The 25,363-nt window shown below is 42.7% G+C and overlaps 2 protein-coding genes and 1 long non-coding RNA gene across 4 annotated transcripts; all 3 read right to left on the bottom strand.

The window, feature by feature from the left end:
- Nucleotides 1–3,115: 3,115 nt before the first annotated feature.
- LOC115187758 (uncharacterized) lies at nt 3,116–4,684 on the bottom strand. 2 transcript variants are annotated; one of them, XR_003876128.1, is made up of 3 exons: nt 3,967–4,684; nt 3,508–3,601; nt 3,116–3,391 (listed from the first exon to the last, which is right to left on the bottom strand). It is a non-coding gene; the product is annotated as an uncharacterized LOC115187758 (long non-coding RNA). The 2 variants fall into 2 exon arrangements; XR_003876129.1 differs by having other exon boundaries at nt 3,116–3,301.
- A 1,616-nt stretch (nt 4,685–6,300) lies between these two features.
- LOC115187754 (E3 ubiquitin-protein ligase NHLRC1-like) lies at nt 6,301–8,423 on the bottom strand. Its single transcript, XM_029746779.1, has one exon. It carries the CDS (start codon nt 7,651–7,653, stop codon nt 6,406–6,408), a length of 1,248 nt encoding a protein of 415 aa, XP_029602639.1. The 5' UTR covers nt 7,654–8,423; the 3' UTR covers nt 6,301–6,405.
- A 2,059-nt stretch (nt 8,424–10,482) lies between these two features.
- Nucleotides 10,483–18,705, bottom strand: LOC115187599 (phosphatidylserine synthase 1). The gene is made up of 4 exons (XM_029746552.1): nt 18,539–18,705; nt 17,208–17,276; nt 13,954–14,014; nt 10,483–12,791 (listed from the first exon to the last, which is right to left on the bottom strand). The coding sequence occupies exons 1-4, from the start codon at nt 18,593–18,595 to the stop codon at nt 12,697–12,699; spliced, it is 282 nt and encodes a 93-aa protein (XP_029602412.1). The 5' UTR covers nt 18,596–18,705; the 3' UTR covers nt 10,483–12,696.
- Nucleotides 18,706–25,363: the final 6,658 nt, after the last annotated feature.

Raw genomic sequence — 25,363 nt, 5'->3', positions numbered from 1 at the left:
CGGTGCTATAGTGTACTAGTTTACCTGGCTGGTGCAGCTCGGTGCTATAGTGTACTAGTTTACCTGGCTGGTGCAGCTCGGTGCTATAGTGTACTAGTTTACCTGGCTGGTGCAGTGCTATAGTGTACTAGTTGACCTGGCTGGTGCAGCACGGTGCTATAGTGTACTAATTTACCTGGCTGGTGCAGCACGGTGCTATAGTGTCCTAGTTTACCTGGCTGGTGCAGCTCGGTGCTATAGTGTACTAGTTTACCTGGCTGGTGCAGCTCGGTGCTATAGTGTACTAGTTTACCTGGCTGGTGCAGCGCAGTGCTATAGTGTACTAGTTTACCTGGCTGGTGCAGCACGGTGCTATAGTGTACTAGTTTACCTGGCTGGTGCAGCTCGGTGCTATAGTGTACTAGTTTTGACTATAGGGCCTGTGTTGTTCTGTATTTGTCTGACCTCATATAACTAGGAAATGAAGCTTCTGTCTGTGAGCAGCATGTGCCTCTGGGTAGGAGGCAGTAGTCTTGCTGAGGAGAAGGATGATACTCTGTGTGCTACTGTTGATACTAGCTACTGTATAATAGGCCAGTGCGTTGATATGGTGTGAGGGATTTCCTTTAGTCATGGTCCTTCTCACTCCATGTACTGTCAGATGATCACTGTTTTAACCACGCTGTCGTAATATAACTCCAATAGACACTATGTATGCATTAGGCTGGCCTACTGAGATTACACGTTGGGGAAATAATCCAGGTTAGTGGCTTGGGGTGGTAGAGCGGTGTTAGCAACTGCCTCGGGATCCCATGTAGAGCTGTGACTATGGGTTTGTATCTGACACACTGCTTTAACACTCTCTCTGCCGTCCTTTCCTCTCTACCTCTCTCTCCTGTTCAATACACATCAAAAATACCAAAAGCATGGCACTACCACTCCTTCAAAAAATTAATCAAGGTTAGCTGCCAACTTCAATATTTACGTAGCATAAAATGCAAGATGCTTCCTCCCTCTCAGCCAATAGCAAGTGGAGGATAATTACTATGGCATGTTAAACTAGTTGTCCATCCCTAAACCACAGCCCCTTTAACACCAAATGTGAAACTCACATGAAAAGTAATGGTGAAGAGAGAGTCATGCCAAGGGTGGTCAGCTGGTATGGAATTGTTTAGCTCTAGAATGAGTAGTTATTATGCTTTGGGTTCTGACTGAGACCACAAATTCGGTTTTGTTGGACACAATATGATATAATAGTATATTGAAATTGGCTTAATTAGCGTAATTTATGTTTCCAGGTCCCGTAGACAATTATTCAATAGATGATTTACATAACAATGGTAAAAAATGATGATGAGGAAAACAGCAAGTCCAGTAAACAGGTAGGGCTGTAATTCAGCCAGCGATGGCCTCTAGTTACTGCATCTATTTATACAGGCTGTTGCGTTGGAATTTTGTCACAGTGCCAGCAGTTGGTTCGCTGTTGATTACTTTGTTGAGGAAAAGGTTGTGATCAGGTCCCCGTCATTCTCAAAGAAAGAAGCAGGGGATTCCACAGGACATTAAAACATCTGGACAATCTAACATAGAATGATCTTAGTTCACTTGCTTGATTTTTAGGAGATCACAACAGAATATAAATACTTCAATCAGCTACAGCGTAGCTACAACAGCAGGCTTCGGGTCCATGGGATGTTATTAGGGCGTTATAGCGGGGCAACGCTGCAGGAAACTTTCTTAAAGAGACAGTGTCGAGAGGAAGTCTAAATGGGGTGCTTGAGACGTCCCAACTCTGAGGTCACCACATTGAAGTTGAAATGTGAAACGGTTAAGGTAAGGGTTAGGTAAGGGGTATGTTTAGGGTTAAGGTAAGGGTTAGGTAAGGGGTATGTTTAGGGTTAAGGTAAGGGTTAGGTAAGGGGTATGTTTAGTGTTAAGGTAAGGGTTAGGTAAGGGGTATGTTTAGGGTTAAGGTAAGGGTTAGGTAAGGGGTATGTTTAGCGTTAAGGTAAGGGTTAGGTAAGGGGTATGTTTAGCGTTAAGGTAAGGGTTAGGTAAGGGGTATGTTTAGCGTTAAGGTAAGGGTTAGGTAAGGGGTATGTTTAGGGTTAAGGTAAGGGTTAGGTAAGGGGTATGTTTAGGGTTAAGGTAAGGGTTAGGTAAGGGGTATGTTTAGTGTTAAGGTAAGGGTAAGGTAAGGGGTATGTTTAGGGTTAAGGTAAGGGTTAGGTAAGGGGTATGTTTAGCGTTAAGGTAAGGGTTAGGTAAGGGGTATGTTTAGCGTTAAGGTAAGGGTTAGGTAAGGGGTATGTTTAGGGTTAAGGTAAGGGTTAGGTAAGGGGTATGTTTAGGGTTAAGGTAAGGGTTAGGTAAGGGGTATGTTTAGTGTTAAGGTAAGGGTTAGGTAAGGGGTATGTTTAGGGTTAAGGTAAGGGTTAGGTAAGGGGTATGTTTAGCGTTAAGGTAAGGGTTAGGTAAGGGGTATGTTTAGCGTTAAGGTAAGGGTTAGGTAAGGGGTATGTTTAGGGTTAAGGTAAGGGTTAGGTAAGGGGTATGTTTAGCGTTAAGGTAAGGGTTAGGTAAGGGGTATGTTTAGGGTTAAGGTAAGGGTTAGGTAAGGGGTATGTTTAGGGTTAAGGTAAGGGTTAGGTAAGGGGTATGTTTAGCGTTAAGGTAAGGGTTAGGTAAGGGGTATGTTTAGCGTTAAGGTAAGGGTTAGGTAAGGGGTATGTTTAGTGTTAAGGTAAGGGTTAGGTAAGGGGTATGTTTAGGGTTAAGGTAAGGGTTAGGTAAGGGGTATGTTTAGCGTTAAGGTAAGGGTTAGGTAAGGGGTATGTTTAGTGTTAAGGTAAGGGTTATGTTAGGCAGCGTTTCCCAAACTCGGTCCTCGGGACCCCAAGGGGTGCACGTTTTAGTATTTGCCCTAACACTACACAACAAATTCAAATGATCAACACTTGTGATTAGTTGATTATTTGAAACGGCTGTGTAGTGGTTGGGCAAAAGACCACAACGTGCAGCCCTTGGGGTCCCGAGGACCGAGTTTACCCTGGGTTAGGATAGGGACGTCCCATGGATCCCGGATAGTACTAACCCTGCCGCGCCGCGAGGTGAAAGAACAAGTGAGCGTTTCATCCCGGGGAGAAAAACATATTTTATTTGAAATTACACAGTGACGATTAATTAATTTTTTACTGTTTTAAAGCTTGAAAAACTTCCCGGGAAAACTCTCCAAAAGTCTACTTTCAGTCCAGTTTCAGCCGGTGTTGAAAGTGTGCGTATGTCCTAATAACACAATCCCAGAAGAGTCCAGTCCAGAAGACTGAGAAAATAAAAAGTGAACATTGTCTTTATATCCATCAAGTTAACTGGGAAAAGTTGGTGCCTCGCAGGACAGGGCTTGAGACGCTCCCTAAATAATAATGTCACACCAAAATAAAAGAAGACGTTCTTCAAATGGGCCACAGGCACAAACAATATATAATAAAGACAGATCACAATGTTGAATAACTGTAAATGTGTTTTTACCTGCTGTTTTCTCCTTTATTGTTTGAAGGCGGTGGATGCAGAACAGTTTGGTTATCCTCCATATCCACCACACATTTCGTATGCAGTTCCGTTTCTGCAGAGTTCAGAGCAAAGATGTCTGTCTTGTTGAGAAAGTTTCCATCCATTTCTAATCAAAGTAGCTAGCTAGTTAGCCTAATGATGTATCTACTTAAACTCCATCTGACTGACACTTGGCCAGTTGGATTTATTTGCCCTTATTTAAGATTAGCGGTAGCTAGCTAACGGTACACTAGCCACATATAAGCAGCCTGTCATTGGGCTAGAGGACCTGGTTACTAACTTTCTATCTGCAGCAAAACATCTATTTGGGATAAAAGGCTAAAGAAGGGGGACTAAAAACAAAAACTAGTTGGCACGTATTAAATACAACTGGAACGTTCGCTGAATTCGGGTTATTTTTCAGTTCTGTTAACTTACCTCTCCGGTTCATGGGTCGGACTCTGACTGCAACTTTTACCTTGGTATCCGACATTTTCATCCACTGTCCTCCCACCCTGGACTACCATCAATGTGTTAGCTAGCAAGCTATGCGCAGGCTATGGCTAGCCGTCTAGCTGTCCCCGGCCCCGAAAACACCACTTTCACTCCACTTTCAGCCGGTGTTGAACGTGTGCGTATGTCCTAATAACACAATCCCAGAAGAGTCCAGTCCAGAAGACTGAGAAAATAAAAAGTGAACATTGTCTTTATATCCATCAAGTTAGCGTCCTATGCAGCTCCAGCACTGTGCTCCGGTCCCAGACAGCATCACAACCGCCATCTTCAAGTGGGAGCAGTTCTCTGGCTGCTGGAAATCCTGCGGTGCCTTAAGGCTATGCAACAACAAAAAGGATTTCTCATAACCCGAACCGAACTGGCCAATATTGGGAAACCCAGCATGGGTGATCGGGAAAAGTCGGAAACAGTATCAATGCACGCGTTTATGGAGTTCCAAGATATTGTGAAATGTGAAATGCAGACTGTGTAAAATATGTAAGAAGAAGAAGAAGAGGAGGAGATAGTAGCCCTCCTCATCAGTGGCCTGAAGTGACTAAACTTTTACTGATGCCCATCAAATATGCTTTCTGTCTGGGACTGGACCGGATAGCTTAGCCTACTTAGTCGATACACCAGGACTATAATCATTAGTCCAAAACGTTTTGCAAAGGAAACCGTTTACTCCAAACGGAAAAAGTTTTACAATGAAAACGAGAGTTTCAATTGGACAAATTCAGGTTGCGTTCCGTTTGGATCAGTTTGGTTCGTAGTGAATGAAACAGAAAATGTGCAAATGACCTCCAAAACAACAATTACATTTACAATATCAAACAAGATAATATAAATCATAAGACAGTTATGTATATTCTTCTGTATATCAAATTATATATACATGAACTTAATTTCCTTTAAAGACTCAGATATTAGTTAGAATCTAAATCTAAATAAATAAAAGCGTTCAAACAAATAGACGTCATTATAAATGAAATAAATTAACCTTACAAGGTCTCCCTTGTAAAATAGATCTTCTGACCTCAATGGGACTTCCTGGATAAATAAAGATTAATGCAATTAAATGTATTGTCTAATTAGCACCAAGCTGTCAATGAAAACATAACCAGAGATGAGCAATGTTCCTTAAATGTTCCTAAAATATGTAATGACATAGGTGCAGTCAGTGTAATCACAGTACAGTTTACAATTAGTAGGCCTAGTTTATTTGCAAATCTCAGAAGTAATTATCCACCTGTCATGACCATGTTATTATGCACCTGTCATTACCATGTCATTATCCACCTGTCATTACCATGTTATTATCCACCTGTCATTACCATGTCATTATCCACCTGTCATTATCATGTCTTTATCCACATGTCATTACCATGTCTTTATCCACATGTCATTACCATGTTATTATCCACCTGTCATTACCATGTCATTATCCACATGTCATTACCATGTTATTATCCACATGTCATTACCATGTCATTATCCACCTGTCATTATCATGTCTTTATCCACATGTCATTACCATGTTGTTATCCACATGTCATTACCATGTCATTATCCACATGTCATTACCATGTCTTTATCCACATGTCATTACCATGTCATTATCCACATGTCATTACCATGTCATTATCCACATGTCATTACCATGTTGTTATCCACCTGTCATTACCATGTCATTATCCACATGTCATTACCATGTCATTATCCACATGTCATTACCATGTTGTTATCCACCTGTCATTACCATGTCATTATCCACATGTCATTACCATGTCATTATCCACATGTCATTACCATGTTGTTATCCACCTGTCATTACCATGTCGTTATCCACCTGTCATTACCATGTCATTATCCACATGTCATTACCATGTCATTATCCACATGTCATTATCATGTTGTTATCCACCTGTCATTATCATGTCATTATCCACCTGTCATTGCCTGGTTGTTATCCACCTGTCATTACCATGTCTTTATCCACCTGTCATTACCATGTTGTTATCCACCTGTCATGACCATGTCATTATCCACATGTCATTATCATGTTATTATCCACCTGTCATTATCGTGTCATTATCCACCTGTCATTACCATGTCATTATCCACCTGTCATTACCATGTTATTATCCACATGTCATTATCATGTTATTATCCACCTGTCATTACCATGTCATTATCCACATGTCATTATCATGTAATTATTCACCTGTTATTACCAGTGCTGTTCACACTCAAAAAAATCCTCTTAAAACATTTGTATAATTTTTATCTGGATTTTATTGTGTTACATCACAACAGGTGGAATCACCAGTCACCAGTATTTTTTCACAATACAAGTCAGCCAGACAGCCAACTCTTCCTACATCATTTTCGGACTAGAATAGCATCCGAGTGAACTGAATACATCTTCACTGCATGGTCTCCACTGTCTAAAACAATCAGCGTGTTCTGTGCTGTGGTGACCAGCCCCACCGGGCGAACCAAGTCTTCACTGACCAGGGGGGTTAGGACCGGGCCGTTCTGGAGCTTTCCCAAACTCCAAATCAACCCACGCTGGGAGTCTATCACCATCACATCCCCGGCCCTGTCAAAGGCCACGGCAGACATGCAGGGCCACACTGAGGCCCCCAGGCTCAGAGTAAAGCTGTCTATCTGAGAGAGCATGTTAAAGTCTTTGTTGAATATTGTCAGTCTGGTAGGCCGGGGGCCATTTGGAGGTTGTGTGGTTGTGAGCCCCAGTGTCTCCACCAGGGCGATGTTCCCAGTCACCCGACAGCAGGCCACTGCCTTGGGCCGCTGGAGGTCGGTTATGACCGCTCGGTTCATCAGAGTCACGCCACGGGCAAAGTCCACCACAACCTGGGAGAGCGTGCCGGCCTGGATGTCAGTGACAAGGATATGTCCACAGCTGTCCACGTCCACCCCCCAGGGCGTCTGGAAGGAGTCCCACACCGCCAGAACAAAACTCCCCCTGGTGGTGAACACTTTCACTGCACTGTCACCGGCATCCGTCACAACCACATACCCGCTGGGAGTCACAGCCACATCCACCGGGTGACACACCTCCCCGTTGCCGCGACCCCTCCGCCCGAACCCGTGCAGCCGCCTGCCCTGAGGCCCGAATACCACCACCCTCCTTTCTCCATCGTGCACCACCACCATGGTCCCAGAGGACCCGAACACGGCCACCCCCGTGGGGTTGATCAGGGACCCCCAGCCCCCGAAGGCTGAGCGAAGTCGCAGAGCTCCAGAGCCCAGACCTCCGACCCAGCCGCTGCCTCCTCTGACCCGATGAGGGACAGGTGACCTGGGGGAGCGGGAGAGCAGAAGATCCTGGAGGTCTGTCAGCGCCTGGCAGTGGGAGGTGCTGTCAACGTCACACAGCTGCCGGCAGAAAGGGCACTCAAGCTTCTTGAGGACGGGGTGGGAGAGCACCCGGACACATTCCAGACAGAGTACATGGCCGCAGGACAGGTTCTGAGGCCGGCGTTCCTTCTGCCGTGGGTTATACTTCTCGAAGCAGACTTTACACTCCAGCAGGTTGACGTGGATCTCTCTCAGGAGGATCCCCTCTGTTCTCAGTGAGGAAGGAGGAACAGGAACATCAGCCATAATAGTGTAGATATCCTCTCTTTTACTTTACCCAACGGCAGTCACAGTGTCAGCTCTGCTGCAGTCTCTTTACCCAACGGCAGTCACAGTGTCAGCTCTGCTGCAGTCTCTTTATCCAACGGCAGTCACAGTGTCAGCTCTGCTGCAGTCTCTTTATCCAACGGCAGTCACAGGGTCAGCTCTGCTGCAGTCTCTTTACCCAACGGCAGTCACAGTGTCAGCTCTGCTGCAGTCTCTTTACCCAACGGCAGTCACAGTGTCAGCTCTGCTGCAGTCTCTTTACCCAACGGCAGTCACAGTGTCAGCTCTGCTGCAGTCTCTTTATCCAACGGCAGTCACAGTGTCAGCTCTGCTGCAGTCTCTTTACCCAACGGCAGTCACAGTGTCAGCTCTGCTGCAGTCTCTTTACCCAACGGCAGTCACAGTGTCAGCTCTGCTGCAGTCTCTTTACCCAACGGCAGTCACAGTGTCAGCTCTGCTGCAGTCTCTTTACCCAACGGCAGTCACAGTGTCAGCTCTGCTGCAGTCTCTTTACCCAACGCAGTCACAGTGTCAGCTCTGCTGCAGTCTCTTTACCCAACGGCAGTCACAGTGTCAGCTCTGCTGCAGTCTCTTTACCCAACGGCAGTCACAGTGTCAGCTCTGCTGCAGTCTGCTACGGCTGGAAAGTATTTTGGAGAAAACACGGAGAAAATATGTTGAAAGTCAGAGAGGGAAAGAGAGAGGAGGAAAGAGACAGAGAGAGTAAAACACAACACCAGTGACATTTTGAAAGTCTGAGAGCACTGGCCTCCTGTAGGCCTAGGCTGTCATGTGACTTTGTGACGCAGTGGGCAGGCTCACTCTGAGGCCCTCTGCTGCCCTCTAGTGGAAAGAGGTGTCACACAGGTCTGAGGAACAATTCAGTGACTTGTGGAATCTCTGAGCCATGCAGTAAAACTTTAACACTAGTCTGGATGGTAATGGGTAGCTTCTGAAAGGACTTCTGTTTGTCAGAATGGACACAAGTACTCAGTGATTTAGAGGGCCCTCTGCTAGTTACTCCACATTACTCTGTGTGACTTCAAAACCATCATCCTGTCATTTCTAGTCTATCGTCAAAGTCATCGCTTTAACTTCTTCCTGACTTGGCAGCAGCATCAATTAACAGTTTGATATCTCTCTCTTTATAAATCAGAACATGGAGGCTATTTCTGTCTGTTCCCTGGTGTGCCGAACGAGTGAAATCGGATCCCTCTGTCTGCTTCTCAAATGGCACCCTACTACCTTTATAGTGCACTACCTCTGACCGGCACCCAACGGGTCCTGGTCAAAAGTGGTGCACTGTATAGGGACTAGGGTGCCGTTTGGGACAGGTTGGTTGAGTGGTGAGGAAGGACAGCTCCAGGATCCAGAGCAGGCCCACTTCCCTCTCCTGCTAGAGAGCAGAGGTCAATCCAGGTAATTACACCTCTTCTACTGGACTAATCTCAGCAACCCAAAAACCAATCTCACTTGAGTGCTGGCCAAGCTACTTCATCGCCACGAGACTCCGGTTTTGTCGACCCAAGGGCCTAATTGGACAGTGGCAAGCAAGTTAAAATAAATACCTGGAGTTGGACAAGCTATTAACTGTAGTGCTTTATACTTAGTGATTAGGCCTGTATGCAGATACTGGACCCTGGATAACAAAAATACAGCTTTGGTGTTTGGAGGAACCCAAAGTAGGGTCCCAAATGTGTTGTATAATTCTTGTGTAAATAGCTCAATATTTTGGACTCACCATGTGTGGCGAACCAGGAAGCATTCCACTATACATTACAATCATTCAGCCCTATTAACCTTTTCAACTCTGTACCCTGAGTCACAAGGGGAGTTAGAGAGAATGGATAAGAACACATAACAAAGGCCTTTATACAAAGGCTATAGGTTTTAACCTCATTAACACAGCACAAGGTATTTCTAATGAGACATACACATATAGTCTACAAGACAATTCAAGAGGAAATACAAAACATTTTTAATAAAGTTTTATTAATTCAGAGTGAAAAAACAAACAAAACACAAGTCTCCTTTTCGAGAGGGATTGTTTTGGCAAACTGTCCTCTTCCTTCCAGAAACAACGTGTATAGAGCCAGGGAGTCTGGTCCATGCTACCTGGGGGTGAGTGTCAGGGGTGGAGATTCACATGAGAGAAATATTTCTGTTGAGATGATGGCTATGGTTGAATACTTCTAAAATGCACCCTTTTATCCTCCCTCGAAATATTCACTTATCTGACAACTGGACGAGTGATAAGAGCTCAGAGTGCCATCGCTAAACTCCATTCGTCAAACCACATTTCTCAGTAATTATATGCAATCTTGTATGCAAAAAAAGTAGCTTAAAAAGACAGTTATGTCAGAACAGCGTTTACTCCAAGGGAGCTATGGCGGAAGGATGGATGCATTCCAAGAGTATTGACCAGACCCAGTGACTGACAAACCTTTACTTAAGCAATAAGGCACGAGGGGGTGTGGTATATGGCCAATATACCACGGCTAAGGGCTGTTCTTAAGCACGACGCAACACGGCGCTTAGCCGTGGTATATTGGCCTTATACCACAAACCCCCAAGGTGCCTTATTGCTATTATAAACTAGTTACCAACGGAATTATACCTGTGGTATACGGTCTGATATAGCACGGCTGTCAGCCAATCAGCATTCAGGGCTCTAACCACCCAGTTTATAATCATCAATAGAACACTGGAATAAGAACTCAAGGAGAAATGTAGTAGGCTGAATACAAACTGCAAAAAAGTGTGAAGTGTAAAAAAGAACAAAACCACATACATACAGGCACAAAGGCGTTGAATTAAAAACGTTTACAGCAACACTGAAAAAAGACATGGTGTGAATACTGGCTTACTGATGTGGTGTGACAGTGACGCAAAGAGCATTTGTTTTCACTACTACTGTAGTAAATCTGTAGCATCCCCCAGTCCCTCAGACACTCAGATCCATTTCCACACTTAGCCATGCTAAATGCCATGAAGGTGATAACGAGAGCGTCCACATCGTAGTAAAACAAAGCTACCTGCCTGCACAGACAGACCAAGCTCCAACTATGACCGACTGGCCTCGTCATTTACTGTAAAAAGACAGCAGCCCGGATGTGAAGGGTGAGGAAGGCTGCATCCTAAATGGCATCAAAATCCCTTTATATAGTGCACTACTTTTCAACCAGGGCCCATAGGACTCTGGTCAAAGGTAGTGCACTATACAGGGAATAGGGTGCCATTTTGGACGTCACATAATAATCACACAAAGGTCATGACGATGATTTCACAAAACACGCAAAACAAAACATTACAGTAAATGTACGGCATCTCCAAAACAACGGAAGTCAACAGCTCGTACGGAGCTGGTGGAGCACAAAGCCAATGTTTTGACCCAGGAGGTCAAACACAAAAAAATTCTAAAACATCCGTCCTTCCATGCCAAAGCAGCTTTGCATTAAAATCCTGGTGCCATATGTACCAAGCATCTCTACTCCGACAGTAGAGTGCTGGTCTAGGATCAGTTTGAGTATTTTAGAGCATAATGAGTACGGTTACATTGACGGGGGTGACCTGATCCTAGATCAGCACTCCTACTCAGATGGTTGATACATATGGCCTCTTCACATTCCTCTCTTTGTTCAAGTCATAAAACCAAAAATGGTGAACACTTACAAATATGAAAACTGATGAAGAGTTGGCCTGATGGAGCAGAGAATAACAACAGCCTTCCAAGACAGTAGTCAACACACGAGTCCAACTTCTGGGATATTACACAGCTATATAATGTCTGCTTCCCAAATGGCACCCTATTGTCTTCTTAGTGCAGTACATTGGACTGGGGTCTGGTCAATCTTAGTGCACTACATAAAGAATAGGGTACCATTTACATACAGTAGTCTGATTGGGGGGGGGGGCTATGTCATAAACCCTCACATTTCCAGAATAGGGTGAATAATGGAAGCCATATTGGTCAGGGAGAAATCCAAACCAGTCTAACTGGAATGAATGGCAGTAGAGGCATAATCCTGATTTGACTTCTACAGGAAAATAAAAGGCATGTGATATCAGAAATGTCTAATGTAATCGTCAATCTAAAATAGTCATAATTATAAACAGTTTATACACATTCTAATATAGCCTCTATAATATATGTAAACCGACCATAGATGTCAAAATTGTTGTTGTTTTCTTGGAGAACTGAGTGCCACTATGATACAATATCAATAGCCAACTTGTTGCATTTACAACTAGCTGAAGTCCAACCAGCCAGCGTATGGACTGTTTGAATGGAATGTTGGCATATTGACAGTTAACTTGACAAATGAATTGAATCATTCCTCTAAAAGCTGTCCGGTGAGCTAGCTAACAAACATACACTGCAGACAAATTCTTCCAATTCATTATTTTACACAATATCTTACCACAGCACTGGCTAACCATGGTGGACCAACTCCCTGACCAAAATGGCTGACAGCCTGTATACCATCATAAGGTTCATAACCATTGTAGTATTCTAATTCCTAATTCAATGGGCTGAAGCACATGAAATATATATGGTATAGGATAAATGTAGTTCTCCAATCACAGTAGTTTACCAACTCCTGTACAATGGAACATGCATTCTTCTGCTCTGACTGAGGAGAAGCAATATTGCCATCACACACACATGCTTATGCAGACACACACAAACTGATCAGCAGTAGGGTAGGTAAGAGCTCTGACCGTGTCAACCACCAGTAGGTATCTGTGGTTCTCTGATCTATAGGCCACACATCCCCTCTCTCCTTCCTCTACAACCCTGCATGGACATGGTGTCTGTCTATCCTGTCCACTGACCATGCCTCTAACCTGGGCCCACTCTCCCCTCTTATGGATGGGTGCTTCTCCGTACGTTAAAATGCACAGGGAAAGTGTTGTCTATCCTTTCTCTTCCGTCTCTCCCAACATGCACCTCTTCCTCTGTGATCCAGGGTTCTGACAGGAGAAGAGGGCGGGACTCCACCCTGGGTGGCAGGGCTAGCATTACTTCTTCCCCAGCCCATTGGTGGATTTGTTCTTCCCTGAGCTCCGCCCACGCTGCCTGGTGGGAGGAGCCTCACCCTCAGAATGCAGTTCTCCTGCAAGGTTTAAGTTTAGGATTAGATAAGGTTTAAGTTTAGGATTAGGTTCAGGTGTATTAGAACATATTGGTACATATCTAGAAAACACATCAAATGTGATGTCATACAATATAAAACAGTAAAAAGATATTGACTGCGTCCTAAATGGCACCCTATTGCCTATAGAGTGCACTCATTTTGACCAGAGCACTATGGGTACTGTGCACTGTAGCGGGAAGAGGATGCCGTTTGAGACGCAACCAAGATGTCTAAATATAGAGACAGTGCACCATCATAAAGTCATACTCAACAATTAGGCATAGCCAAAGAACAGAGTGAGTGAGGGAAAGATTCTCATTGTTTTAATATTGTGTCTGTGTTGAACAATTCACAAAGACATCTCTAATGGATGATACATTTTGATGGTTGAACATAGTTGAAAGTAGAGGTGTGTTTCCATTGGATAAGAGTTCCCCAATCAAACCAGTAGAGGTCAGACTACTACCTAACTATATTTACACTCAACCCTCCCAGTCAACCACTAGAGGTCAGACTACTACCTAACTATATTTACAGTCAACCACTAGAGGTCAGACAACTACCCAACTAAATTTACACTCAACCCTCCCAGTCAACCACTAGAGGTCAGACTACTACCTAACTATATTTACACTCAATCCTCCCAGTCAACCACTAGAGGTCAGACTACTACCTAACTATATTTACACTCAACCCTCCCAGTCAACCACTAGAGGTCAGACTACTACCTAACTATATTTACACTCAATCCTCCCAGTCAACCACTAGAGGTCAGACTACTACCTAACTATATTTACAGTCAAGCACTAGAGGTCAGACTACTACCTAACTATATTTACACTCAACCCTCCCAGTCAACCACTAGAGGTCAGACTACTACCTAACTATATTTACAGTCAACCCTCCCAGTCAACCACTAGAGGTCAGACTACTACCTAACTATATTTACAGTCAAGCACTAGAGGTCAGACTACTACCTAACTATATTTACACTCAACCCTCCCAGTCTCAGATTGGATGAAACTCAAGTTACCCAACAATAGGAGGCATAAATAACAAAAAATGGCATATTACATATGAAAGCCATTCATAATCACCTGCATGTGTTTAACCCAAGAGGATGAAGAAACACCATAGTTACCTTTCCCTTGTTCTGACACAAAGTCCTCATTGTAGTTGCTGTCCTCACATTCAGAGTAGCTCTGTAAAACACAGGAGGGGTCAGAACAGACATGTCAGTGACATATGGCTGAGGGAACGCTACACAGCCAACACATCCAGCCACAGGCAGGAGCCCCAAATGGCATCCTCCCCCTATACTGTATAGTGCACTAGAGTCCTGGTGAAAAGTAGTGCACTAGGCTATATAGGGAGTAGGGTGCCATTTGGGACTATACCAAAGTCACTGGAGTGAAAACAAGGCTAATGATCTACAGATGAAAAACTGACATCCTGTCATATTCTCTACAGATGAAAAGCTGTGACATCATGTCATATTCTCTACAGATGAAAAGCTGTGACATCCTGTCATATTCTCTACAGATGAAAAGCTGTGACATCCTGTCATATTCTCTACAGATGAAAAGCTGTGACATCCTGTCATATTCTCTACAGATGAAAAGCTGTGACATCCTGTCATATTCTCTACAGATGAAAAGCTGTGACATCCTGTCATATTCTCTACAGATGAACCACAAGTCATTTTCCCTGAAGACTAAACTACAAAGTGAGTCAGCTAGTTCTCTAAAAACACAGGTGTGGAAACTGCCATTCACAGCGCGGTAAAAATGAGGGTTAAACAACATTCTACACAAATCATGGTTTCTGTAGAAAAGCCTTCCAGTTGGCTATGAGTATTTCTCAGAGAACTCTCTCAAACCCTCTCTCTGGCCCTGGGACTTTAGGCGGCAGCAAACTTGGCTAGGCAAACTGAACGAGTGTGCTCAGATACTCCCTTAAAAAGACCTTCACTTGAAATACAGCAATACTACCGTTTGTCCATCTTGAGATGCCGTAGCCAGATGCCTCAAAATAGTCTGAATTAATCTAAGAAACTCAAGAAATCTGTAATTAATTTAGACGTTTTTGCAGTAATCTTAGTCGCTCAATTAAGAAAACTAAGTTAGATATATCTATCAACCCCCCCACAAAAAATAAAATGCTAACCTCCCCTGTTATTGTAATGGTGAGAGGTTAGCATGTCTTGGGGGTATGATATAAAATGCTAACCTCCCCTGTTATTGTAATGGTGAGAGGTTAGCATGTCTTGGGGGTACGATATAAAATGCTAACCTCCCCTGTTATTGTAATGGTGAGAGGTTAGCATGTCTTGGGGGTATGATATAAAATGCTAACCTCCCCTGTTATTGTAATGGTGAGAGGTTAGCATGTCTTGGGGGTACGATATAAAATGCTAACCTCCCCTGTTATTGTAATGGTGAGAGGTTAGCATGTCTTGGGGGTATGATATAAAATGCTAACCTCCCCTGTTATTGTAATGGTGAGTGAGAGGTTAGCATGTCTTGGGGGTATGATATAAAAATGCTAACCTCCCCTGTTATTGTAATGGTTAGAGGTTAGCATGTCTTGGGGGTATGATATAAAAATGCTAACCTCCCCTGTTATTGTAATGGTTAGAGGTTAGCATGTCTTGGGGGTATGATATAAAATGCTAACCTCCCCTGTTATTGTAATGGTGAGAGGTTAGCATGTCTTGGGGGTATGATATAAAATGCTAACCTCCCCTGTTATTGTAATGGTGAGAGGTTAGCATGTCTTGGGGGTATGATATAAAATGCTAACCTCCCCTGTTATTGTAATGGTGAGAGGTTAGCATGTCTTGAGGGTATGATATAAAATGCTAACCTCCCCTGTTATTGTAATGGTGAGAGGTTAGCATGTGTTGGGGGTATGATATTTTAGCGTCCGACTTTCTCACTCATCATTATTTTCGATCTGTTCAAGATTATCCGTAATCATGGTAGCATCCAACCAAGTCACAAGCATGATGTGGTCATTGTGTGCTATGAATATGGGACCAAATGGTAAACTTTTGATTACTTTAATACACATAAGTGAATTTGTCCCAATACTTTTGTTCCCCTAAAATGGGGGGGACTATGTACAAAAAGTGCTGTACCTTTTTAACGAGTCACCCGATTCAGATGAAAATACCCTCAAATTAAAGCTGACAATCTGACCTTCAACCTCAGTCATTCGATCATTTCATAATCCAAAGTTCTGGAGTACAGAACAAAAATGTGTCACTGTCCCAATACTTTTGGAACTCACTGTTTCTTCTATTGCATTCCAGGAAACCAATACAACACTATCCCGTACACTACTAGTCTCCTCTTCCTGTTCGCCATGTGTGGTAATGTAACATGTCTGTCTGGTGTGTGGTAATAAAGTGTGGATTGTGTCCCTGTCTCCTGCTGCTCGTTCTACGTCCTCCAACAAGGACCCCAGGACAGTTACACCTACAGTCCATCTAAAGCGGCACCTCTATCAGAGTCCACCACCAGCTGGTGGCACTCTTTCAGTTTCTACAGAATAAAGAGCTGCTGAACAATGACAACAAGACACTACTAGTGCCTGTCATGGCCTGGGATAGTCACAGTTCCAGGGACATGTGTTCTAAATGGCCTGGGATAGTCACAGTTCCAGGGACATGTGTTCTAAATGGCCTGGGATAGTCACAGTTCCAGGGACATGCGTTCTAAATGGCCTGGGATAGTCACAGTTCCAGGGACATGCGTTCTAAATGGCCTGGGATAGTCACAGTTCCAGGGACGTGCGTTCTAAATGGCCTGGGATAGTCACAGTTCCAGGGACGTGCGTTCTAAATGGCCTGGGATAGTCACAGTTCCAGGGACGTGCGTTCTAAATGGCCTGGGATAGTCACAGTTCCAGGGACGTGCGTTCTAAATGGCCTGGGATAGTCACAGTTCCAGGGACGTGCGTTCTAAATGGCCTGGGATAGTCACAGTTCCAGGGACGTGCGTTCTAAATGGCCTGGGATAGTCACAGTTCCAGGGACATGCGTTCTAAATGGCCTGGGATAGTCACAGTTCCAGGGACATGCGTTCTAAATGGCCTGGGATAGTCACAGTTCCAGGGACATGCGTTCTAAATGGCCTGGGATAGTCACAGTTCCAGGGACATGCGTTCTAAATGGCCTGGGATAGTCACAGTTCCAGGGACATGCGTTCTAAATGGCCTGGGATAGTCACAGTTCCAGGGACATGTGTTCTAAATGGCCTGGGATAGTCACAGTTCCAGGGACAAGTGTTCTAAGCAATGAATAAAGGTGCATGTATATGGAGAATGGTTGCAGCAGGACCATCCTGTAGTCAACGAGGTGTAGTTCATATCTAGCCTGGTATGTCGGCATACCTTCTCTTTGGGGCCATAGATCTCTGCATACCACACCATCCCATACAGACACAGGAATGTGATTAAGGCCTGGGAGGAGAGGAGACAGAGTTAAGGACAGTCAGTTCAAGGTCAAGTTTCAGCTTTATTGTCCTAGAGGGAAATTGGTTGAAACAATAGTCAAAACATAAAATACAAAAATGTACATATAGATAGAGATAGATATATCTATGAATACATAGGGGGGAGGGGGGGGGGGACTGAATGCAATGGACTGAATACACCAACGTCAAGTAGTCCCTCATATAGCCAACATGTCAGCCACAAAATGAAAACACATTGACATGCCATAGATAAACTAGTAGACTGTTATCCTGTCACCATCTAATACCAAATACTAGGACAACTACAGCCCTGGTATGTTATCCTATCAATACCAAATACTAGGACAACTACAGCCCTGGTATGTTATCCTGTCAATACCAAATACTAGGACAACTACAGCCCTGGTATGTTATCCTGTCAATACCAAATACTAGGACAACTACAGCCCTGGTATGTTATCCTGTCAATACCAAATACTAGGACAACTACAGCCCTGGTATGTTATCCTGTCAATACCAAATACTAGGACAACTACAGCCCTGGTAGGTTGGTCCAACAGTCACGTGCGCTTAACGATGACTAAGCCATTTATGGTACATTAACTATGACTAGAAACGGACTGGTCTGCTAACATAAATAGTGATATGTACTTTTAGAGACCTGAACAACTGTGTGGAGACTGGTTTGTTTATGTACATAGTAAAACATGACAGCTGTGTGGAGACTGGTTTGTTTATGTACATAGTAAAACTACTTGGACAGGACAGCTGTGTGGAGACTGGTTTGTTTATGTACATAGTAAAACTACTTGGACATGACAGCTGTGTGGAGACTGGTTTGTTTATGTACATAGTAAAACATGACAGCGGTGTGGAGACTGGTTTGTTTATGTACATAGTAAAACATGACAGCTGTGTGGAGACTGGTTTGTTTATGTACATAGTAAAACATGACAGTGGTGTGGAGACTGGTTTGTTTATGTACATAGTAAAACATGACAGCGGTGTGGAGACTGGTTTGTTTATGTACATAGTAAAACATGACAGTGGTGTGGAGACTGGTTTGTTTATGTACATAGTAAAACATGACAGCGGTGTGGAGACTGGTTTGTTTATGTACATAGTAAAACATGACAGCTGTGTGGAGACTGGTTTGTTTATGTACATAGTAAAACATGACAGCGGTGTGGAGACTGGTTTGTTTATGTACATAGTAAAACATGACAGCGGTGTGGAGACCATTCTTACCACACACAGCAGCCACACCAGCACATAGAGGACCTGGGTCTTGGAGAACAGCTCCATTCCAAACTTTATACACGCCAAGGCCTCCAGGAACGCTATGGCCCTGTGATGTCAGAGACACAGACGTCACACACTACAGCTAAGGCTGCTGGGTAATCAGCCAGCTATAGCTGTGTCCCAAATGGCTCCCTATTCCCTCCATGGTGGATAACCTGGTCTAAAGTAGTGCACTATAAAGGGAATAGGGTTCCTGTTGGGATGCACACTATGACACCTGTCACCCGGCTGGGTGGTGACATGACAGAGTGAGGGAGAGGAGGGTGAGGGGTGAGAGACGCAGAGAGAATGTGACAGAGAGAGAGGTAAGCTGAGGCCCATGGAAACATGAAACCAGCCCATCTACATGGTCAGATGTTAACATTGCCAACAGCCTTTACTGTAGTGGGAGCTGGAGGGAATAAGTACGATATTCAGATCCCTGCGAAGCGCTAACCAAAATAAACATACTGACAACAGTACACATGCCACACGCACAATGGAAACATGGATAGACAGCATTTTAATGGGATATACATGGGGGGGAACAAATGATAAAATCACATTTCACAAATGTTTTGTCTACACAAGTTTCTACGATCCCTTATTCCTCTAAACATGTGAAAACACTAGAATATACACACCGAGGGTAGTGCCTATGACCCAGTACATCACTGGGGCCAAGCTTATACTAGGCGGTGTCAGAGGAAGGCCCCAAAAATGTGTCAAACACTCCAGTCCCCCAAGTCATAGACTGGTGTCTCTAAGTCTAGGTCCAGAAGGCTCCTTAACAGATTCTACCTCCAAATCATAAGACTGCTAAACAATGAATCAAATGGCCACCCGGACTATTTACACCAACCCCCCCCCCCCCCCCCCCCCCTGTTTTTACACTGCTGCTACTTACTGTTTATTATATATACATAGTCACTTTACCCCTACCTACATGTACAAATGACCTCCACTAACCCCTTACTGTTTATTATCTATACATAGTCACTTTACCCCTACCTACATGTACAAATGACCTCCACTAACCTGTACTCCTTACTGTTTATTATCTATACATAGTCACTATACCCCTACCTACATGTACAAATGACCTCTACTAACCTGTACCCCCTTACTGTTTATTATCTATACATAGTCACTTTACCCCTACCTACATGTACAAATGACCTCCACTAACCTGTACCCCCTTACTGTTTATTATCTATACATAGTACCTTTACCCCTACCTACATGTACAAATGACCTCCACTAACCTGTACCCCCTTACTGTTTATTATCTATACATAGTCACTTTACCCCTACCTACATGTACAAATGACCTCCACTAACCTGTACCCCCTTACTGTTTATTATATATACACATAGTCACTATACCCCTACCTACATGTACAAATGACCTCCACTAACCCCTTACTGTTTATTATCTATACATAGTCACTTTACCCCTACCTACATGTACAAATGACCTCTACTAACCTGTACCCCCTTACTGTTTATTATCTATACATAGTCACTTTACCCCTACCTACATGTACAAATGACCTCCACTAACCTGTACCCCTTTACTGTTTATTATCTATACATAGTCACTTTACCCCTACCTACATGTACAAATGACCTCCACTAACCTGTACCCCTTTACTGTTTATTATCTATACATAGTCACTTTACCCCTACCTACATGTACAAATGACCTCCACTAACCCCTTACTGTTTATTATCTATACATAGTCACTTTACCCCTACCTACATGTACAAATGACCTCCACTAACCTGTACCCCCTTACTGTTTATTATCTATACATAGTCACTTTACCCCTACCTACATGTACAAATGACCTCCACTAACCCCTTACTGTTTATTATCTATACATAGTCACTTTACCCCTACCTACATGTACAAATGACCTCCACTAACCCCTTACTGTTTATTATCTATACATAGTCACTTTACCCCTACCTACATGTACAAATGACCTCCACTAACCCCTTACTGTTTATTATCTATACATAGTCACTTTACCCCTACCTACATGTACAAATGACCTCCACTAACCTGTACCCCCTTACTGTTTATTATCTATACATAGTCACTTTACCCCTACCTACATGTACAAATGACCTCCACTAACCTGTACCCCCTTACTGTTTATTATCTATACATAGTCACTATACCCCTACCTACATGTACAAATGACCTCCACTAACCCCTTACTGTTTATTATCTATACATAGTCACTTTACCCCTACCTACATGTACAAATGAACTCCACTAACCCCTTACTGTTTATTATCTATACATAGTCACTTTACCCCTACCTACATGTACAAATGACCTCCACTAACCCCTTACTGTTTATTATCTATACATAGTCACTTTACCCCTACCTACATGTACAAATGACCTCCACTAACCCCTTACTGTTTATTATCTATACATAGTCACTTTACCCCTACCTACATGTACAAATGACCTCCACTAACCTGTACCCCCTTACTGTTTATTATCTATACATAGTCACTATACCCCTACCTACATGTACAAATGACCTCCACTAACCTGTACCCCCTTACTGTTTATTATCTATACATAGTCACTTTACCCCTACCTACATGTACAAATGACCTCTACTAACCCCTTACTGTTTATTATCTATACATAGTCACTTTACCCCTACCTACATGTACAAATGACCTCCACTAACCTGTACCCCCTTACTGTTTATTATATATACATAGTCACTTTACCCCTACCTACATGTACAAATGACCTCCACTAACCCCTTACTGTTTATTATCTATACATAGTCACTTTACCCCTACCTACATGTACAAATGACCTCCACTAACCCCTTACTGTTTATTATCTATACATAGTCACTATACCCCTACCTACATGTACAAATGACCTCCACTAACCCCTTACTGTTTATTATCTATACATAGTCACTTTACCCCTACCTACATGTACAAATGACCTCCACTAACCCCTTACTGTTTATTATCTATACATAGTCACTATACCCCTACCTACATGTACAAATGACCTCCACTAACCTGTACCCCCTTACTGTTTATTATCTATACATAGTCACTTTACCCCTACCTACATGTACAAATGACCTCCACTAACCCCTTACTGTTTATTATCTATACATAGTCACTTTACCCCTACCTACATGTACAAATGACCTCCACTAACCTGTACCCCTTAATGTTTATTATCTATACATAGTCACTTTACCCCTACCTACATGTACAAATGACCTCCACTAACCTGTACCCCCTTACTGTTTATTATATATACATAGTCACTTTACCCCTACCTACATGTACAAATGACCTCCACTAACCGCTTACTGTTTATTATCTATACATAGTCACTTTACCCCTACCTACATGTACAAATGACCTCCACTAACCTGTACCCCTTAATGTTTATTATCTATACATAGTCACTTTACCCCTACCTACATGTACAAATGACCTCCACTAACCTGTACCCCTTACTGTTTATTATCTATACATAGTCACTTTACCCCTACCTACATGTACAAATGACCTCCACTAACCTGTACCCCCTTACTGTTTATTATCTATACATAGTCACTTTACCCCTACCTACATGTACAAATGACCTCCACTAACCTGTACCCCTTTACTGTTTATTATCTATACATAGTCACTATACCCCTACCTACATGTACAAATGACCTCCACTAACCCCTTACTGTTTATTATCTATACATAGTCACTTTACCCCTACCTACATGTACAAATGACCTCCACTAACCTGTACCCCCTTACTGTTTATTATCTATACATAGTCACTATACCCCTACCTACATGTACAAATGACCTCCACTAACCTGTACCCCCTTACTGTTTATTATCTATACATAGTCACTTTACCCCTACCTACATGTACAAATGACCTCCACTAACCTGTACCCCCTTACTGTTTATTATCTATACATAGTCACTTTACCCCTACCTACATGTACAAATGACCTCCACTAACCTGTACCCCCTTACTGTTTATTATCTATACATAGTCACTTTACCCCTACCTACATGTACAAATGACCTCCACTAACCTGTACCCCCTTACTGTTTATTATCTATACATAGTCACTTTACCCCTACCTACATGTACAAATGACCTCCACTAACCTGTACCCCCTTACTGTTTATTATCTATACATAGTCACTTTACCCCTACCTACATGTACAAATGACCTCCACTAACCTGTACCCCCTTACTGTTTATTATCTATACATAGTCACTATACCCCTACCTACATGTACAAATGACCTCCACTAACCTGTACCCCCTTACTGTTTAATATCTATACATAGTCACTTTACCCCTACCTACATGTACAAATGACCTCCACTAACCCCTTACTGTTTATTATCTATACATAGTCACTTTACCACTACCTACATGTACAAATGACCTCCACTAACCTGTACCCCCTTACTGTTTATTATCTATACATAGTCACTTTACCCCTACCTACATGTACAAATGACCTCTACTAACCTGTACCCCCTTACTGTTTATTATCTATACATAGTCACTATACCCCTACCTACATGTACAAATGACCTCCACTAACCTGTACCCCCTTACTGTTTATTATCTATACATAGTCACTATACCCCTACCTACATGTACAAATGACCTCCACTAACCCCTTACTGTTTATTATCTATACATAGTCACTTTACCCCTACCTACATGTACAAATGACCTCTACTAACCTGTACCCCCTTACTGTTTATTATCTATACATAGTCACTATACCCCTACCTACATGTACAAATGACCTCCACTAACCCCTTACTGTTTATTATCTATACATAGTCACTTTACCCCTACCTACATGTACAAATGACCTCTACTAACCTGTACCCCCTTACTGTTTATTATATATACATAGTCACTTTACCCCTACCTACATGTACAAATGACCTCTACTAACCTGTACCCCCTTACTGTTTATTATCTATACATAGTCACTTTACCCCTACCTACATGTACAAATGACCTCTACTAACCTGTACCCCCTTACTGTTTATTATCTATACATAGTCACTTTACCCCTACCTACATGTACAAATGACCTCCACTAACCTGTACCCCCTTACTGTTTATTATCTATACATAGTCACTTTACCCCTACCTACATGTACAAATGACCTCCACTAACCTGTACCCCCTTACTGTTTATTATCTATACATAGTCACTATACCCCTACCTACATGTACAAATGACCTCCACTAACCTCTACCCCTTACTGTTTATTATCTATACATAGTCACTTTACCCCTACCTACATGTACAAATGACCTCCACTAACCCCTTACTGTTTATTATCTATACATAGTCACTTTACCCCTACCTACATGTACAAATGACCTCCACTAACCTGTACCCCCTTACTGTTTATTATCTATACATAGTCACTTTACCCCTACCTACATGTACAAATGACCTCTACTAACCTGTACCCCCTTACTGTTTATTATCTATACATAGTCACTATACCCCTACCTACATGTACAAATGACCTCCACTAACCCCTTACTGTTTATTATCTATACATAGTCACTTTACCCCTACCTACATGTACAAATGACCTCCACTAACCCCTTACTGTTTATTATCTATACATAGTCACTTTACCCCTACCTACATGTACAAATGACCTCTACTAACCTGTACCCCCTTACTGTTTATTATCTATACATAGTCACTTTACCCCTACCTACATGTACAAATGACCTCTACTAACCTGTACCCCCTTACTGTTTATTATATATACATAGTCACTTTACCCCTACCTACATGTACAAATGACCTCTACTAACCTGTACCCCCTTACTGTTTATTATCTATACATAGTCACTTTACCCCTACCTACATGTACAAATGACCTCTACTAACCTGTACCCCCTTACTGTTTATTATCTATACATAGTCACTTTACCCCTACCTACATGTACAAATGACCTCCACTAACCCCTTACTGTTTATTATCTATACATAGTCACTTTACCCCTACCTACATGTACAAATGACCTCCACTAACCTGTACCCCCTTACTGTTTATTATCTATACATAGTCACTATACCCCTACCTACATGTACAAATGACCTCCACTAACCTGTACCCCCTTACTGTTTATTATCTATACATAGTCACTTTACCCCTACCTACATGTACAAATGACCTCCACTAACCTGTACCCCCTTACTGTTTATTATCTATACATAGTCACTATACCCCTACCTACATGTACAAATGACCTCCACTAACCTGTACCCCCTTACTGTTTATTATCTATACATAGTCACTTTACCCCTACCTACATGTACAAATGACCTCCACTACCCCCTTACTGTTTATTATCTATACATAGTCACTTTACCCCTACCTACATGTACAAATGACCTCCACTAACCTGTACCCCCTTACTGTTTATTATCTATACATAGTCACTTTACCCCTACCTACATGTACAAATGACCTCCACTAACCCCTTACTGTTTATTATCTATACATAGTCACTTTACCCCTACCTACATGTACAAATGACCTCCACTAACCCCTTACTGTTTATTATCTATACATAGTCACTTTACCCCTACCTACATGTACAAATGACCTCCACTAACCTGTACCCCCTTACTGTTTATTATCTATACATAGTCACTTTACCCCTACCTACATGTACAAATGACCTCCACTAACCTGTACCCCCTACTGTTT

This window comes from Salmo trutta, unplaced genomic scaffold (genome assembly GCF_901001165.1).
Source record: "Salmo trutta unplaced genomic scaffold, fSalTru1.1, whole genome shotgun sequence".
NCBI classification, from domain to species: Eukaryota; Metazoa; Chordata; class Actinopteri; order Salmoniformes; family Salmonidae; genus Salmo; species Salmo trutta.
This window is presented reverse-complemented; position numbering and strand designations above follow the sequence as displayed.

What these genes read in the sequence shown, in the direction of transcription:
- LOC115187754 (XM_029746779.1), bottom strand. Translation starts at nt 7,653, where the DNA reads ATGGCTGATGTTCCTGTTCCTCCTTCCTCACTGAGAACAGAGGGGATC.
- LOC115187599 (XM_029746552.1), bottom strand. Translation starts at nt 18,595, where the DNA reads ATGGAGCTGTTCTCCAAGACCCAGGTCCTCTATGTGCTGGTGTGGCTG. An exon ending in TGGTGTGGCTGCTGTGTGTG is followed by an intron (nt 17,277 to 18,538) that starts GTAAGAATGGTC and finishes CTCTCCTCCCAG; the next exon opens with GCCTTAATCACATTCCTGTG. An exon ending in TCTATGGCCCCAAAGAGAAG is followed by an intron (nt 14,015 to 17,207) that starts GTATGCCGACAT and finishes TGTGTTTTACAG; the next exon opens with AGCTACTCTGAATGTGAGGA.